This window comes from Aythya ferina (genome assembly GCF_964211825.1).
Source record: "Aythya ferina genome assembly, chromosome: 6".
Taxonomy (NCBI): domain Eukaryota; kingdom Metazoa; phylum Chordata; class Aves; order Anseriformes; family Anatidae; genus Aythya; species Aythya ferina.
This window is the reverse complement of record NC_140303.1, coordinates 11,274,849-11,292,246: the sequence shown is the minus strand read 5'-3', so window position 1 is coordinate 11,292,246 and position 17,398 is coordinate 11,274,849. Positions and strand designations below refer to the sequence as shown.

Below are 17,398 nucleotides of genomic sequence, written 5' to 3'. Positions count from 1 at the left end.
TTGTTTATTCAGAACGTCAAAGACAAGAACATCTGATCGAGCAGCAGGCTTTAAAGCGTTGCTTTTGCTTCTCCGTAGAAACATGGAATAATCCCAGACTCTGACGTAGCTACCAATGGGGAGACATCTGACATACTTGATAACGAAAGACACTTGGATTCTTCCAAAACTGCTCAAGGCACAACGCAGGCGTTAAAGACAGCAGGGGACGGGATGTTAGGTAAGTGCTGCATATCCTTTCCTACCTTTCTGTCCATCTGTCTACTCATTCATCTTTGCTTGGAGTTTGGGCATTTGTTAGTGGGACAATTAACACATCACGCGCAGCATGCTACTTGTTCAATCACTTGTGCATCACATCACATTATGCATTTTTCTGCTTGATATTTATTATCACTCCGAGTATGTTGTGCAGTTTCCTGCAAAGGCAAACTTCATTCCCCATTCAAGGTGACAAAGGATGAGAATACAAATATTACATATTACAGATAAGTAGCAATCATTCAGATTGCTATTCAAACCCTGAGTTTGAAAATTGTCCCAGAGTAATCCTGCTGTTGCTCGATATTTTTCTGCACGGACCTTAAAGAATCAAAATAAAAACATTTCAGTTTTACATAAAGAATTTGTACGCTGGGTCATTTATATCCCTGAGAATTATCAGTGATTGCTGAACAGTGCTGGGCACTGTTAAAAAACACTAGTGCATGAATTCATTGTTCTTGGTATCTAGTACTGCTGAGCAGTTAATATTACCACTTCAACATCTGTACTTGTTGTAACAGGAATAATGCCATTAAATTCAAAGAACATGACTGTGAGATGGATAGTGTTAGGAAGCAGAAATCTGGCTGGCAAAAAAAAAAACTTCCTCCTTAGGCAGTTAGGATGAATGATCACTCAGAGAACTACTATGCTAGTGGAACGAAAGGGAAATCATTTTTGTTCTTGCTGCTCTAAAATGACATACTAGTAAATAGCAACAGGCAGCCAACCATTGCAAGTGCAAGTTATCTTGCTTTCGGCTGTTGGCTGCTTTTTCCTCACTCAGTTTTTGTGTGGAAACAATATGGAGCACCAAAACCAAGGTAAGGGCAAATTTTACATGCAATGTGTTCTCTCTCTCCTTGTTCTGTTTTGCTTTGTTTTGTTTTTTGGAAGCAGGTACACCATAAACCCAAATAGCTAACTGCTGAAGCCACACAAAAACCATTGTTTTAATACCTGTTGCTCCTAAATAATGTTGGAAGAAACAGCGCTTAAAAAGAAAAACAAAAACAAAAAAACACAAGTCCCTTTCCCTTGAGAGGATGAAGTGGCTCTAAGGGGCACTAAGTACTTGATCTTTGATCTGTGTTGGTAATGTTAAACAACTAAAACATTTGCTTGCCAATCAGATTTTATATTCGCAGTCCTTGGCATATCCACATAAACACTAATGATGCCTGTTTATGATCTAAGGAGCAAAATATTACTGGGTAATCTGTGATCACTTCGTTATACTGGCATCAGACACACACTCTTGCATGCACGGAGTGGTGTTAGGGTTGAAGTTGCAGAGAATATTGCTGAGAAAGCATAATCTTTCGTGTTAGTGTTCCATCTGCAAGTATTACTGTTAAATTGCACTGCTTGAAACAAAGTTGTTCTCATCTACAAGAGCTGTAATTCACACAGCCAAGAGCAAACATCCTTTAATTTACAAAAACACAGGCCAGCACTGGAGACTTTCCTTGCTTTGAGAGGGTGGTGGTGGTGAATTTCACTGATCAGAAAACAAACCCATACCCTTACTAATTCAATTGCTGCTTTGCCTCACATAATTGGCAAAGGCTGATCTTCTATTAACCTGTTCTTTGATTCATTCTCTTTCGGGTTTTAAGTGGGGAGGTAAGTGCTGTGGTGTGGTCCCTTCAACTTTCTCAATGGTCTTTTAGGCAAAGCCAATGAAGTGGACATGAAAAATGAGATTTTGGAGGATGTGGGGAAAAGAGAAATCTTGCAGAATACTGAGCATGAGGAACACAAAGAGGAGTCTGAGGAGCAGGAAGTACAGACATTGCATGCTGATGAAAACACAGAGGCAGAAAAAGTGATTGAAGAAACCGATGCCGGGTCAACAGCGATGTTACCAGATAGTAGGCTTACAGAACAAATCCAAAGCCTTGCAGAACCTGTGTCAGGGAATGCTTCTTCAAACGATGATAGTGACGCAGATGATTTGAGAAAGGAGGCAGAGTCAGCAGACACAGCAGCCCCACAGCCTGTTAGCGAGGAGGCTGAATGCAGTAACTCACATCCAAGGACAAATCAGACCTCAGAGGTGGGCTCAGTGCAGGGTCAGGATTTTGAGAGTCCTCAGGAAATGCCCAGAGACTTAGGGACAGAGCATGAACTGGAAAAAGCTGCTCCAGAACAGGAAGAACGAGAGGATGTGGAAACTAGCCATGCACTGAGTGCTAGTGACATGGAACAAGCAGCTGACACTGCAACTAACAGCTGTGAGTTGGTTTCTGACCAGCCAGAGCTACCAGGGGCTGAAGTAGCAGGCTCCCTGAGCAAAGAGGTAAATGTGGAGAGTCACCTTGAGACACTCCGGCATGTGGAAGAAAGTGCTGAGGACAAAGTTACAAATGTCCTGGAGGAAAAGCTCCTTGAAAGCAAAGACTGCACCGATGGGACAGCTGATGAGAAGGGAGGTGATAGAGCTGAAGAGGAAGATGAGGTGGGGAATGCAGTTCAGGGTCAGGCAACAGAAAGGGATTCTGTGGGTTTAGAGGGGAAGGAGTCCCATGAAAGTGGTGTCCCAGCAGATAAAAGTGAAAAAGAGGAGGGGGGAGATCAGGCATGCATTCAGCCAGCTTCCTCAGAGGATGCTCATTTAGCATTGTTAGAGGAACAGAATGTGCAAGAGAAAACAGAACTTAAAGCTGCTGAGGAAGACAGCCAGAAAAAAGTACTGATGGAAAACCTGGAGGTGTGTTCAGATTCTGCAGGAGCAGGCAAGCAGGAGGAAGCACCTGTGGAGTCTGTGGGCTCTGGTACCGAGGTGAAAGAAAGTGTGCTGCAGCAGGCAGAGCCAGGCCCAGACGTTGTGAAAGAAATGGCACCTCAGGAAAGCAGTTCAGACCCAAGGGTTTTAGATGACAAAATTCAGGAATCAGAAACGGAAATACAATGTGAGTCTGGGAAAAGAGAGGAAAGTAGGGCAGAACAGGTGGAAGGCTTAGAACCAAAGGTGGAAATTCAGACAGTTCAGTGTAGTAAAGACACAACAGGAGATCCAGCGGGAGAGAAAAATAGCTCTTCAGAAGATGAAGCACAGGATGCAGGTGAGCAAGAGGAAGGCAAAGCACAGGATGCAGGTGAGCAAGAGGAAGGTGAAGCACAAGCTGTAGTGCAGCAAGAGGAAGGTGAAGCACAAGCTGTAGTGCAGCAAGAGGAAGGTGAAACACAAGCTGTAGTGCAGCAAGAGGAAGGTGAAACACAAGCTGTAGTGCAGCAAGAGGAAGGTGAAGCACAAGCTGTAGTGAAGCAAGAGGAAAGTGAAGCACCAGCTGTAGTGCAGCAAAAGGAAGGTGAAGCACAAGCTGTAGTGAAGCAAGAGGAAAGTGAATCTAAAGAGGAGTTAACTGTAGATCTTAGTGGAACTGGTGAAAACCAAGCTGATAAAGAAACACTGAAAGAAGATGAGAAACAGTTAGAGCTTGCAAACCCCCACGGTGATGGATTTGCTCCTGAGGGTGATGCAAATAATTGTCTTGCACAGAAAGCTGAGGTGGATGAAAATATTAGTGAGCGAGTTAGCTTGGAGGCTCAAGCAGAGGAAGAACTAGAAGATGATGGTGATGCATTTGACTTCGATGAAGAATCAAAACAGATACTGGAAACTGATGAAAAATCTGATGGAGAGAAAGCTGATACACAGAATGGGGAGGATGATGGAGCAAATGGTGAGGTCAAAAAAACTGCCCAAGCACGTGAAGCTGGAAAAAGAACTGGTGAAATAGAAACCGAAGTCCCCTCGACTGAAGATGACAGCTTACGGCATAAGAACGGAGATGAGTCTGGAGAAGCAGGGCACTTGCAAGGGGAAGCGTTGTCACTGAAAACTGATGAGAAGGCCGATGTGTTGGAAGATGAAAGTAAAGCATCAGATTCTCATGAAGTGGAAAAAATACCAGATGTTTCAGAACAGGATTTGGAAAGTGCTTACAGGGCAGAAAGCAAAGAGGATTTGCAAGGTGGTAGAAGGGGTAAGGGTAAATCTAGAGATGACTGTACAATATCCTAAGTTAAAAATCTCAGGCTACACGAGATACATGCCATTTGATCAGTCTCAGTACAGAAGCATGCACTTTGCACAACAGATCAGGCCTTAGGAATATAGGCATACTCTTAAGGTGTTTTTTTTCCTTATAGGTAACTCTCATCATAATACACTGCCAGGTCATATACGTGGTAATGATGCAACTATTAAGTTATTCACTGACGTACCTAGCCACAAAAAATCATGCGTGGGTTTGGTTTTGCTGTGTCTCAGGTTAAATGTTACCAAAAGAGCAAGCTTCACAAACGAGCTACGTGGTCTATCTTGCAGTTAAAGTACTTTTAGTGTGAATAACTGCTACTGAGGAACTTTTATATGAAATTCCTCCTTTCTAGCCTGCTCTAATGATAGGTTATCTGAATGTACTTCCATGTGTGATCGACAGTATGTTAACGCCTTGTCATGAAGGAACTCAGTAGCTCAGCAACACTTGAGATCTAATGTTGAAACTTGTTGCTGAATGATTAAAGCCCAGTAACCAATTTTTTTGTTGCTGTGGAACAAGATAATGTCATTCCACTTTTTGTATCTTTCTAATATGGACATATTCCAAAGTATCAATCACTGTGAATCTGCTTAGTCTAAACACTTTGGAGGAACAATTCACATTTTGAAGGAAGTACAGCATGCAGGTTGCTAAAAGGAGCAAATATATTAATGTTTACTTCATCTAGGCACTTTGCACCACAATAGGCCTTTTACACCATGTCTCACATGGTTTTTTTCCTAAGCAAGTATCAGTACACACTGTAACATTTGCTTAGGTTTGCTATCCAGTACTGTCTAGCTATGAATATTCCAAAATACTTATTTTTCCAAGAAGGTTTTTGTTTAAAATTGCATTCCTTACTGCATTATATATATATATATATATTTTTCCAAAATATTATTCTGAAAGAATGTTTTTTTTTCTCTGAAAAATTCTTTCCTCCTCTTTTTCTGGAGAGAAGATAACTTTGGATGTCTTAGTCCTTACTGGGTGTTAGACTAAAGACTGTTGTTGTTCTCTGTACTAGCCCCCCGAGCCTTTTTGAAAAGCTGGAGTACTTTGAATTGTTGGCTTGAACTAGGCACTTCGACTCACTGCTATATTTTGTGCATCTTTTGTAGTGCTTGGGAGGAAGAGCATGTTTTGCATAAGTTGTGTTAAGCAGTGAACATCCAAAGGGAATGCAAACTGAGCAGTCGGGAGGGGGCTGTGGAAGGTTCTGTCTGTGTTGATGTTACAAAGCTGATGGATTGCAAACAGACTGCAAAATTTTCAAGATGTATATCAAAATGTACTGAGCTGTATATAATTGAAATAAACATATTTTCTACTTTAAATTGCCTGTCCAGAGCACTGTTTATAAACCATGCATAAATATTTTTTTAAAATCCGTATCATTTCACAAACACCATTTCTACAGCTTTCTTAAATGTATTGCACTGTGCTGCATAGATAGAGCTGTCCTGTTAGGCAGCCTTGGGGTTTGAGGTCAGTGGATGCGATGGCACCCACGGCAGCACACCTGTGACAGAACTATAAACCTTTAACTCCTTTCATATGACTTCTCTCCAACTTAAAACAGCTTCAGTATGGTTTCTGTAAGTATTAGCAGTTGTTTTTATTAAGGGTTTACACTAAATGCTAACCTAAAAAGTCACAAATCTTTAAAGTATCTCTCCTTGCCGTGTAGTAGTGTTTAAATAAAGATTTTTCCCTTGCCACGTTCAACTGTAATACATGGTTTAATGTTGAAAGTATTTAAAGGTATTTATATTTAAATGTTAAGTACAGTTAAATATATAACTAAATGTTCTTGCCAGGCGTCACCTAACCTTGTGGATGGATATACGATCAACTTCCAGTTAAATTAGGCATGTGCCAGCATTTTCCATATTTTTCAGGAGTTAGAAACACAACAGGAGTGCTTCTGGATGGTTGAAGGGCAGGTAATGGCGACCTATTTTTAACTATTTTTTACCACTTCAAGGTAAAAAAGCATCTATAAGGGAAGTCCTCTTTTAAAGGCAAGTCACAGAAAGAAACAATGACAACTCTAGTCTTAACTGTCCATGTGCCTGCTTTTATCCTGCAGTAACTTAAATCTCAATGAAACTACAGCAGGAACAAGAACATGGGCAGGTGATAAACAGCTTATGTACTGTAAGTCCTCCCTTGAATGTTAGCTGCTTGGTGCCAGTGTTGGCAGCCGGTTCCTGACTTCTGGAATTGGGCAAGCACCACGGAGCAGGAGGTGGTCCTGGTGTTCCTTAGCTCTTCAGTTTCTTCTTCGGTATATGCACATCAAGGGAGGGGGGGTGGTCTCTCTGGTAAATAATCTTAAAGATAAAAGGAACTGCAAGATGATGTGTTCGGAGTTTAAATCAAATATTATATGCGAGTGAGCTTTTGAATAAAATGTATTGCATTAGAGAGAGGGGGAGGGGACAATGTCTCAGGAGGAAATTCCTACCAAATGGTGGGTGCCTTGTAAAGTTACATAATTGAAAACCATTTTTCATGTTTTCCCTGTGATATCTAACAAATACAATAATAGATACATCTTGTCCCTTGCGTTGTTTTAGACTTTCCAAGACAGCAAAATAACATTCAAACTTTTAAGGGAGTTTACAATGAAACCAAGAAATCATGAGATGAACTAAAACCAGGAATCTGATTCTGCAACGTTACCCAGTTTGTCTTGAGCAGAGGCAGCCAGCTCATGTGAGCAAAGGGTCACGATGTGCAAGACTTCTTTTTACTTTTTTTTTTTTTTTTTTTAAATGACCCATGATAAGTTGATGGATCCAGAGAGGCAATATTGTGCCACCTTCTGTTGGATTCCTCCAGCTCCCTCAAGCCGTTGGTGTGTTTCCATGGGACGCAGCCCTCACTGCTTGCCTTCCCACCCTCCACGCACGCTCTAGCCTTTTCAGTTGCATCAACATTAATTACCTGTTGGACCATGCAAACAATTAAAGTTAAAGTTAGCAGCTTCCCATGCCACAATTCCCTCAATATAGGAAGAGATATCAAGTGTCTGTGGGTGATTAGGGGATGTTAGGTCAATTTTGCCACTGAAGCAGCACCGTAGTTAGCAATACTTTGAATCAACTGCATTGCCAAGTAATGAGAGTGCTCACGTGCCTTAACAGGTTGGAAATCATCTTACCAACGTTAGATCTCACTGAAATGAATTTCAGAGTAATTAATTAATTAATTGATTTCAGAGTAATTAATTAATTAATTTCAGAGTAATTTCATTCATTGTAATATCTTTGTATTTGAAATATGGATAATGACTGTTTTATGTGGGAGTTATAATTAGCTGCTTCATGTGCTAAGTCAGGACATTGCTCTTTTCCACACATAGCTCTAGAAGCCCTCAGATCCTTGATTTGCTGGAAAAAAATGTCTCTTAAAAGCAAAAATAAAGCTTTATGAAAAGATCTATTAAAGCTGAAGTAAGCTTTATGTATTGCCGTGGGGTTGTAGGATACATGAAACTGAAGATCTTTTATCTACATGTGCAGAAAGCTTTTCTACATAAGCAGCAATTTTAGCAAACTAATATTTTCTGTGATCTTGTAAATCCTGCTGCCAGCATGTCATCTGTCCTAGTGTGGTGCAGACACCCATCATGAGGGAAGAGAGAAGTGATAGTGAGACCCGATCTGAAGGTTCACCCGAAAATGCTCACGCTGGCTTTGCAGGGAGAGAGGCTGGGAGAAGATGATGTGCTTCCTTACTGGGCACTGGAGGTGTCCTTTCATAAGGCAGACGTATTTCACCCCACAACAGTGGTTGTGGTAATAAAAGTATTTCGACTGTGTGCATGACTGACTTCCTTTTAGGATTAAGGTGGATTATTTGGCCTCTTTGGAGTCTGCGAGTTTGGGATAGGTTTATAGTGGCCTAGAGATTTTCTTCTGCACCAGTCCTTTTTCTCTTTCCTAAGCCTATGTAACTTCATTTCTCGATCTCTGCTGACCCGTGACATCCAATTCTATCTTCATTCTGAATATCTATGACTTTCCTTTTACTGTTTGCCCTCCTCGCTTTCTTCATTGGACTTCATTTTTCCCCCTTCATATTTTTACAGAATTTCTGTCTTCAGCTTCCCATATAAGTATGTGAAACTGTTTTATTCTTTCAAAGGATATTTTTCTCTTGTTAGTTTACAAAAACATGAATGTGTTTTCTTCCCCTATCAATGCTCAGGTGTAACAATGCTGGGCGTGTTACAAATAGCTAATAAAAAAGATAGGTTCAAAATGAATGTGTAGAACTGCTGAACCGGGATGTCACTTTAGGGTCTGTATTTGAGTACTGCATCAGAAGACAAGGTAAAGGTTTTATTCCGTGCTCTAGAATGACTGCTGGTACGTGGGAACTTGTATACACAGGAGAGAAATGACTTACCACGAATACTAGGTAATGGACTGCTCCTGTCTGCCAAATAGATGGAGTTTCAGTTGAAAACTTCAGTTTTCCCCATGGTTTGTTTGATACAGACTGTTTATTCTCTTTATTGAATGTGTGAACAAGAAAAAAAAAAAAGGGTGAAGACTTTGGCCTGCTAGGGATTTAACAGTGAACAAGGATAACAGCGTGTTGTATTTTAAAATGATTTTCAAAGCTTTTCAAAAATATTTGTCTGTCAACATGAAAATCCATCCACCTGGTAAAAGCCCAGCATTCTTCTGTCTGTGACCTATAAATTGCTTTCCTTGAGTTTACAAAAGTCTTTTTTTCCTACGAGTGACCTTTGGATTTTAACAATTTAATAACTAACAGGCAAGACCTTAGATGTGGAGTTGAGCTCTGCACACCCTCTGGCTTGGTTCTGAGCAGTGACTGCTTGCTGGCAAGGGAGGTAAACCAAATAAAACCACAATAAACACACGTGTCAAAGCTGTGGAGTAAGACCTCTCTGAGGTCAATATATCGAATGAGAACATTTGAAGGCTATGTTCCAGTGTACTTCTGTTGAGGTAACTGAACAAACTGAGGTTGTTAATGAATGAGGTAAAGTGATCTTAGTGATCTGAAAAATCGTGAGTAAAGATTCGTTGCATACAGTTCTTGCCAAAATGCTTTTACATTTTGCATTAATAGGAAAGAAGAAACAAGGGATTTGGTTCCTTGCCTCTATTTCTCTTTTCCAGTTGTCTCATTCTGTACTGTGTACTTTATGAATCAATGCCCCACACATCTGTGTGCTGATCTGTAGCACTTGCAGGTTCAAGTCTAACGCCACAACCGTTGGTCTGGATTGCCTGTTGCCTTCTTGATGTCTGACTGAGAGGATTTACTCTGGAGGATAAAAGAGAAAATATTTTACAAGACTGCTGTGTTTGAAATAAAAATGATTTCATGGTCATAATGCTGGGGATAACACAATGTCATTGTCATGCTGTTTAGTAAAAGAACTGAGGGTTTTAAGCGTTGAGAATGTGCTGTCATTACAGGTGTTTACTGTATTTTTATGATGTTGAATTGTAAAGATCTGTGAGATTTTGTGTTGCAGTTGTGTTTGACCCTAGAGTTCTTGCATGCTAACCTAACGTAGAAGATTAGCCTCTTTGCATGCAGCTGGGTGCTGCTACTGCCGTGACAAGCATGCTCTGTGAGAATGACATAACCTCCCCTGGCTGCAGCCCCCTCCCAGTCCTGTCTGTGGCCTCATTTCCTGTGGTACGTGCATAACTACCTTCATCATTAGTTTCACTAACCTTAACGATTCGTTGTCATATCAGATATGCTCTGAAACGCATGGCTCACTTAAATCAGCACTGAACTTCCAGTTTTCTCTTTCAGAGAGGCTGAGGAAACTCATTGATGAACGGGAATCCTTACTAGACCAGGTAATCTCACACAAACTGAGATGCTGTTCGTTAACTAAATGTATGATGAAAACAGTAAAGATTCAGGAAACAAAAAATGCCTCTAATACAGATTATAGAACAAACACAACCTTGTCTTTCAGCATGTGTTGTGTTCTTGCTGAGGACTTTATGCTTCCCCCTGAGTCTTTTCTCCTGTGCATTAGCTCAGGGCATGAAACAGATGACCCACGGGGCCTGTTTCATGTTGCTAACCAGGCACATTTGGCGCTCAGAGTATTCCAGATTCCTGTCTGTAGCCACCTAAATCTCTGTCATGACTATTTCTGAAAAAATGCTTTGGATTAGGTGAGGCCAAGGGAAAAACATATATATGATCCAGAAATTATAGAAGCAAACTTTACATCCAAGAGTTAGCCTTCCTAATTGCTGGATCTGTGGGTAGTGACCAATTTGGAAAGAATGTTAGAGGAATTACAGGAGATGGGTAAAATGCAATTAAAGTAATTATTGCTAATACCACGATATAGTGGATATAATCCTTATTCAAAACATTTTTAGCTGATCGGTTTCTCTCCAGGATGCCCTGTGCTTTCATTTATGGACTGTATCCTTGGCCTTGGGGTTTCCTGCACAATCAATCACAATTTGGGGTTTTTAAGAATGCTTTATATGAATGTGCCAACAGAACATTTATAGCTTTTTTTAATAAAACATTCTTCCTCTTATTATTCTTGGTCCTGAATTTATGCATAAGTACTGATACTTAAACTATGGTGTTATTTGCCAAAAGAATTTCCAGGAAATTTTATACCAAAAGATTTTTTGGAATTTAGTTTTTTAAAAGTTTCATAACACTTGACTGAATTTGAGTCCTGAGCCACAATTTTACTGTACTTGTTTTAAGAGCTATTTTGTGTCTTTCAGGTTAAAAAATTAAAGGGTCAACTGGAAGAAAAGCAAAAGAATGGCAAGATGGAGAATGCACAATCAGAAGATGAAGTTCTGGAAAACGGGACAGATATGCACATGATTGACCTCCAAAGTGAGCTGCATTTTGGTTTTAAGAGAACTTTTGTGTCCTGCATGTGAGTGAGAGAATGTGTCTGTGCAATGAACACGTAGCTCTAGGTAAACACCAGCCTTCGGTTCTAAGGCAGCTTCAAACTGGGAGCCAGCCATGCACTTCTGCTAGAGGTGAGAGAATGATTATCCTTTGAACAAGAACGCAATTGGAAATCTCCCATGTGTTCCCCAGGAGAACTGGGCATAAGTTCCCTGTCACGCCTGGTTAATTCTGCTTTCAGAGTGGCCAGAAAGTGATCAGATGAGATTGGGGATAGCTCCTACCTGCTAGGCACTGAATGGGTTTAGCTGCCAGCTCGGATACAGAAGGAAACCCAAGGCAGAGAGCTACAGTCCTGCTGTCCTGAGTAGATTTATGCATCATGAAAATCTTACGAGAGACTTGTCAAGATTTGTTCTGACATCTCTTATAAATCTGCGATTCTTTTAGGAGATGCCAACAGACAGATCAGTGATCTCAAATTTAAACTAGCAAAGTCTGAGCAAGAGATAACGGCATTGGAGCAGAATGTAAGTTCCTGGTTTGTTGTTTGTTTACTCTTGGTGAGAATGCAAAGAGTGTATTGTATTCTATGAAAAAGAAAGTCTTGATTAATGTGACTTCCCTTAAAATAAAAAGCAGGATTGTTGCAGCATCAAGGCTGTTGAAGTTAAGTCACAAAGACTAGAATGCTTGCATTGATCTATAGGAAAAATAATATGTTATTTGTCTTCACCAAATGAAAACCTCTCGAAGACAAATGTCTACTTAAAGCATTTTAAGAACTCTGCAGAATGCTTTCTTGTGCCTAGCTACTGGCAATTCTTACATGGCTCCTGGTGTATGATGTAGTATACATGGATTTTGTACGAGACTGCTCTTGACCAGAGTATGTCATCAATATTCTTGCTGACATAAATAGCTATATTTGGTAAATTTAGTCTGTATTTAGTCTATTTTCTGTTGCTGGAAGTGTATTAAATATGGAGATGTATGAAAGGTCTGGAGGTACTTACCATGGCCAGGCTTTGATGTATTTTTCCTCAAAATATCCCTTCCTTGTATACAATAAAATCTAGCAACTCTCTCTGGATATTGCTTAACTGTAACTTCACTCTTAACTGAGAGTAAAGCTTCGGAGTAACTCCTTCTGTGCAGTTGTTTAATTCAGAAAATTTGCTTGTCCTTTAGGTAATACGATTGGAAGGTCAGGTAGCCCGATACAAAACTGCTGCTGAAAATGCTGAAAGAGTAGAAGATGAACTGAAAGCAGAGAAACGCAAACTACAGCGAGAGGTAACTAAATGTAAACTGTCATAAACTAGCAGTCAGTCTGTGCTGCAGAAGGGGAGACTTGTCTCTGCAGTGTGTTTTAGAGCAGGAACTACCTGTCTTGGTGTGTAGCAAAGAATAAACATCTGCTTTTTTTTTTTTTTTTTTTGGCATTTGGTCTGTTTAACCAAACTTCTAGCACTCAAACTGGAGTAACAGTCACGACTGTGGACTCCTGCTGCCATTTCAGCGTTTGCTCCTGAACTGACTTGTAATGCCTCACTTTGTACCAGAGTTGGTTCTCTGGAGCAAACTCAGGTGCTTCTTGTGCAATTTGCATCTGGAAGCAGCCTTCAGATGCTCAGCTTTGCATGTTACTGTACTGTGAAGTGTTCACTTGCTTCCCCATTCATCAAGCTGAATAATTCCTACTTATTTGGTGTCCTTGTTGCACCCAGAAGCTCTTTACTTTGGATGTTATAAACTCCAGGTTTGTAATGAGAATAAATCACTGGTCTTCTAAGGAGAAGTGGTTCAGAGTGATTTTGACCATAGTTCTTTTACCAAACTTCATGTTCTCTCCAAATAACTGCAACCAGCTTTAAATATACATATATATACATATACAGGTATTACCAGCTTCTTTCACACCTGCCTCCTGAGGTGTGTTTTTTCAGGATGGTTCTCTCTGCTTTTACTAAATTCCTCCTGCTGTTCTGCCTGTAATAGGTGGTCTTTTGTGGAACTTAGCCTTCCTGCTTGTTATCTTGCTTATCAGATAAGAAACTCTCCTCTTAAGACACCAAGGCAGACGTTGCCCATCATGAACATTTGGAAAGCTGGCAGTGCTCATGAATACACTATAAGCATCTGTTGTATAAACATCAGAAGTCACAAAGAAACATTGACCAGGGAGTGGTGTTGATAGTGATCAGATTCCTTTGAGATGAGATAAGGATACTAAATTCTGGTCCCTGTTCCAAGGGGATGGGGGATGGGCTGGGGTGGTTCATTTTAATATCTAAGGATTGTTCAGATATTCTGGATTAAGTGGCCTTTAAATTAGATTTTGTAATTCTTGTTGTTCCTTCCTGGTGAGTACCCTAGTAGCTGTGTAAAAGGCTTCTTTCTTCTGGGCTAATAAGTCTTGAAGTCTCTTCCACTAAGTGCAGTGGCTTCAGTCAAAAATGAGCCACCTTAAAGGTTTTAGTCTGCTCCTTAGGATGCTGTCTTGGGGGGCAGCAGGTTGCCCAAGGCCAGAAGGGTACCAAATAATGCAATGCTGTTTTCTCTCCTGGCTCTAGACCAGGATGCTACACCTCTTTATGCTCCTTCCTTCTATATAATAAATAATCCTCGCTGTTTCTCAGGGTCAGTCTTACTGACTAGCAAGTCACAAATCAAGGCAAACCTTCAAATCTGTTTTGTGGAGTCGTTGGAACCTTCATCATGGTGGTGGCTTCTGCAGACTGTCTTCAGTCCACTTTTCTCTACCTACCCCCGTCCCTTGGTAGATTTGACAGAAAAGAAAGGCACCTAGGCAGTGGCTGTAATTCTGGGAAACAGAAACATAAAAGCCAGGCTCTGAGACAGGTGTCTGTGACCCGATGGATCTCTGAGCATCCACGCCTCTGAAGCCAAGGCAAAGTCCGAGCCATATGTTCAACATTCTGTAAATAGCTTGGATTCTTGGCACTGTGCTTAGAAAATATCTGTGTGGCCTTCAAAACAACAGCACAGGCAGTTAACAGAGTTCACTGTTAACGCTGCTAGTAGGAATTTTCAGCTGCTTCATATCTTGTAAGGAAGCTCTTACAATATTGTCAGTTAGTGGAGGTATCTACAAACCTTGCTTTATTTTTGGAAAGAAAAAGCACTGCAAAAGTTACATTCTTTATCTGCTTCTTTCCTCCAGCTTCGTTCAGCACTGGATAAAACCGAAGAGCTCGAGGTCAGCAATGGCCATCTAGTAAAACGCTTGGAGAAGATGAAAGCCAACCGGAGTGCTTTATTGTCGCAGCAATAACCGACGCCTTTCAGCGGAAACGACTACTTGACAGAATGAGAACAACACTGCAGATGCTTCTGTCTCTCGCTGTCTGGGATGCTTTGCGTCATGCCTTCTGACAACAGACAACCGCAACACTTGCTACGTGCCACCCAGTCGTGGTTCTCTCTACGCAGATTCAAACCTACTGCGCTACATGCATAGGAGTAGCTGATCCAAATGGCTGTGCCCGCGGGGGCCCTTCTACACACTACTTTGGGTACACTTGGCAGACGGTATCCATATACCATATAAGAAGCACATCGGGGCGCCGTGTGTTCTCCATCCAGAAGGCACAGCAGCCATTTATTGCCATTTAAAATGGCATTCAAAGAAGAAAAAAAAACAAAAAACACTTTAGCTGGACTGGAATTTTGTGTCTTGCTGAAAACTTTAATAAAAACACTAAATTTTAGACTTTCTCATGACAGTATCTGTAATTTAGTGACTACGGTAGAGTTATTCATAGTAGGCTTTTTCATTTACAAATCACTGTGGAACCACAAGCCATTACAAAGCAAAACTCCTTCAGTGGAAACCATGGAAGAAGATGGTCTTGGAAGCAAAAGTGACCTTAAATGACTTTGCCAATAAAACAAAGGTATTTGGAGGGATTTTTGCACCAGTTGAATCATAAGACTATTTTATTTCAGGGTAAATAGGCAATAGCTTCATTGGATTTCAAATCTTATTTGTATTATTTAATCCCTGCTCTTGGAATTGAAGTAAAATACTTCTAAAGGATGTAAAGTTGCATTAATAAACCAGCATAAGGCCATGTTTTAAGAAATGGTGGGCTTTGCACTTACATCACTTCAGTGCATTTGTCAAATCAAGTGTCACTTGCTTAAACAAAATACATACTGGGTTTTTTACATCAGAAACTATCTACTGGTCCTTGAACTGCTAGAAGACTATGCCACTACCAAATGCAAGTCTCATCTTAAAAAAGTAACTGATATGTAAAGAAGCACTTTAGAAAATGTTACTGCATATGCTTTTTCTACAAATGCAGAAATAGCAAATTATTTCCTTCTGAAGTTACTGTACAGGTTTTCCACTTTTCATGAGAAATAACATAATAAACTGCCTGCAACATTTGAATTGGTTATACACAACTAGCACTACAGCTCTGGTTTATTGGAAATTATTCTGAATGTACTACTCAAAGGAGAACAGCAGTTGCCTGAAGATGAAGTCTGTCCTTTCCCCTTCAGCCCTAACCAAAAGCTCACAAGTAATGCAGGTGACTGATCCCTTAGCAATCTGCTCCCAGCATGGAGCAGATTCCTGGCAAACAGGAGCAACCTTCTGTTGATACGGTTCTGTTAAGCCAAATCCAGACCCCAGGAGACCATTTCTTCCTAACTTGGACTTTCTGGGTCCAGATCTTTCCCTAGCCTCTTCCTTGCAGACTAGAGGTTAGAGTACAAACCGCTGCTATTTTCAACATCAGGGGATTGCTGGCATCTTCTTAGAGCACCTTCGCAAATTACATAAACCAAAAACAGTATCTGAATGTGTTTCTGTGGTTTGGCTAGAAAATAACACCTTCCTTTTTTGCCTTTTCTGGGTGGGCCCTGAACCTTACAAATGAAGTACTGAAAATAATATTCCAGGAGGAAGTTTTTTGTGCCCCTGGGGGAAATAAGTATGTCTTTGTCGATCAAGTCGGGTAGAGCGTGGGGAGTAAAGGAATCTTAAACTTCAACTCCAGCTAGGACTTTTGATTTTTTTTTTCCTTTTTTTTTTTTTTTATTTGAGGGGAACATTCAGGTGCAGAGCCATGTTTCTTGTGGAATACCTCAAAATCGCTGTGTATACCAATTTACAAATTTCTGTGGTTGACTCGTGTAATTTCTGGTGTACAAAGCCTCTGGGGCCTAAAAAATGAATTAAAGGTTTTTTCTGAATGCAAATAAACATGCTAAATACAACATCTTACCAACTGATGATGCGGTATGTGATTGCCACCGATCATTTTTGGTTGTGGTAGCAGTGAAAACTCCCCTGGCACGATTCAGGAGAAACGAACTAGCAACTAAATGTTGGTCCAAAAGGCTGAAAGTAATACTTTGCTCATCAAGAAGTGATGTGTTTATTAAGTAGATTGCATCTTGCACCCCATAAACATTAACCTCATGACAAATCAGATGTGTATTTCAACCTGGTTATGCTTAGTAGAAATCTTTGTGTGTGATGAAGTAGCTGAATGTTGAAGCTGCATTTTTCCCCCTAACTTTCAGTATGACTTAGCTTTAGAATAAGGGAAGAAGAAGTACCGGTAGGTTTAATGCAAACTGGTTTATGTTTTCCTGTGAAGAATGTACAACAACAGGGCTTTGAATGGTAATAATAGCACATGCCCCAGTCCTTTTAATTGAGCTCCAAACAGGAGAGCCTCTGTGCCCAGCCTGCTGACTCGAAGCGGAGCCGAGCAGTGGCAGCCTGGCGAGGAACGGCTCCGAGGAGAACCAGGATGAGTTTTCCTAGAAATTGTATTTAAAACTGCTATCCTTTTGTTTTTGTTTTTAAATGTTCAATAATTTTATTGTTTGTGAATGGAATGTTACCCGAAGTGTTTGTTGGTTTGTTTGTTTGTTTGAAAACAAATCTGTTAGGAGATGGGAGCGTGGATAAGGAAATTCATCAGCAGAACTTGCCAATAAAAATGTCACTTTTCGGGTACGTTTTATGGAGTGGTCTGTCATCATAACGTTACTGGTAAAAGTTCCCTTGGAAAATACAGGCTTTTTGGACAACACTGGTACAACAGGCTCACCACATTGTTCAATACACTATTGCAGACAGAAACTTAAGCAACACACTTCCCAGTTGTTCACTGTCTGAA

General features: G+C 40.5%; 1 protein-coding gene across 44 annotated transcripts in view; it reads left to right on the top strand.

Moving 5' to 3' along the window:
* LRRFIP1 (LRR binding FLII interacting protein 1) overlaps positions 1-17,235 on the top strand; it is a 100,418-nt gene extending 83,183 nt beyond the window's left edge. For 37 of the 44 annotated variants that reach the window (XM_084523971.1, XM_084524011.1, XM_084523982.1 and 34 more), the window contains 2 exons: positions 79-220; positions 1,938-5,656. In XM_084523971.1, coding sequence (XP_084380097.1) covers positions 79-220; positions 1,938-4,294 — 2,499 coding nt within the window. In that variant the 3' untranslated portion in view covers positions 4,295-5,656. Of the gene's footprint in view, positions 1-78; positions 221-1,937; positions 5,657-10,136; positions 10,184-11,089; positions 11,208-11,678; positions 11,759-12,419; positions 12,525-14,415 lie in introns of those variants that run through there. The other 7 variants (XM_084524001.1, XM_084524002.1, XM_084524004.1 and 4 more) reach the window with 1 other exon arrangement.
* Positions 17,236-17,398: the final 163 nt, after the last annotated feature.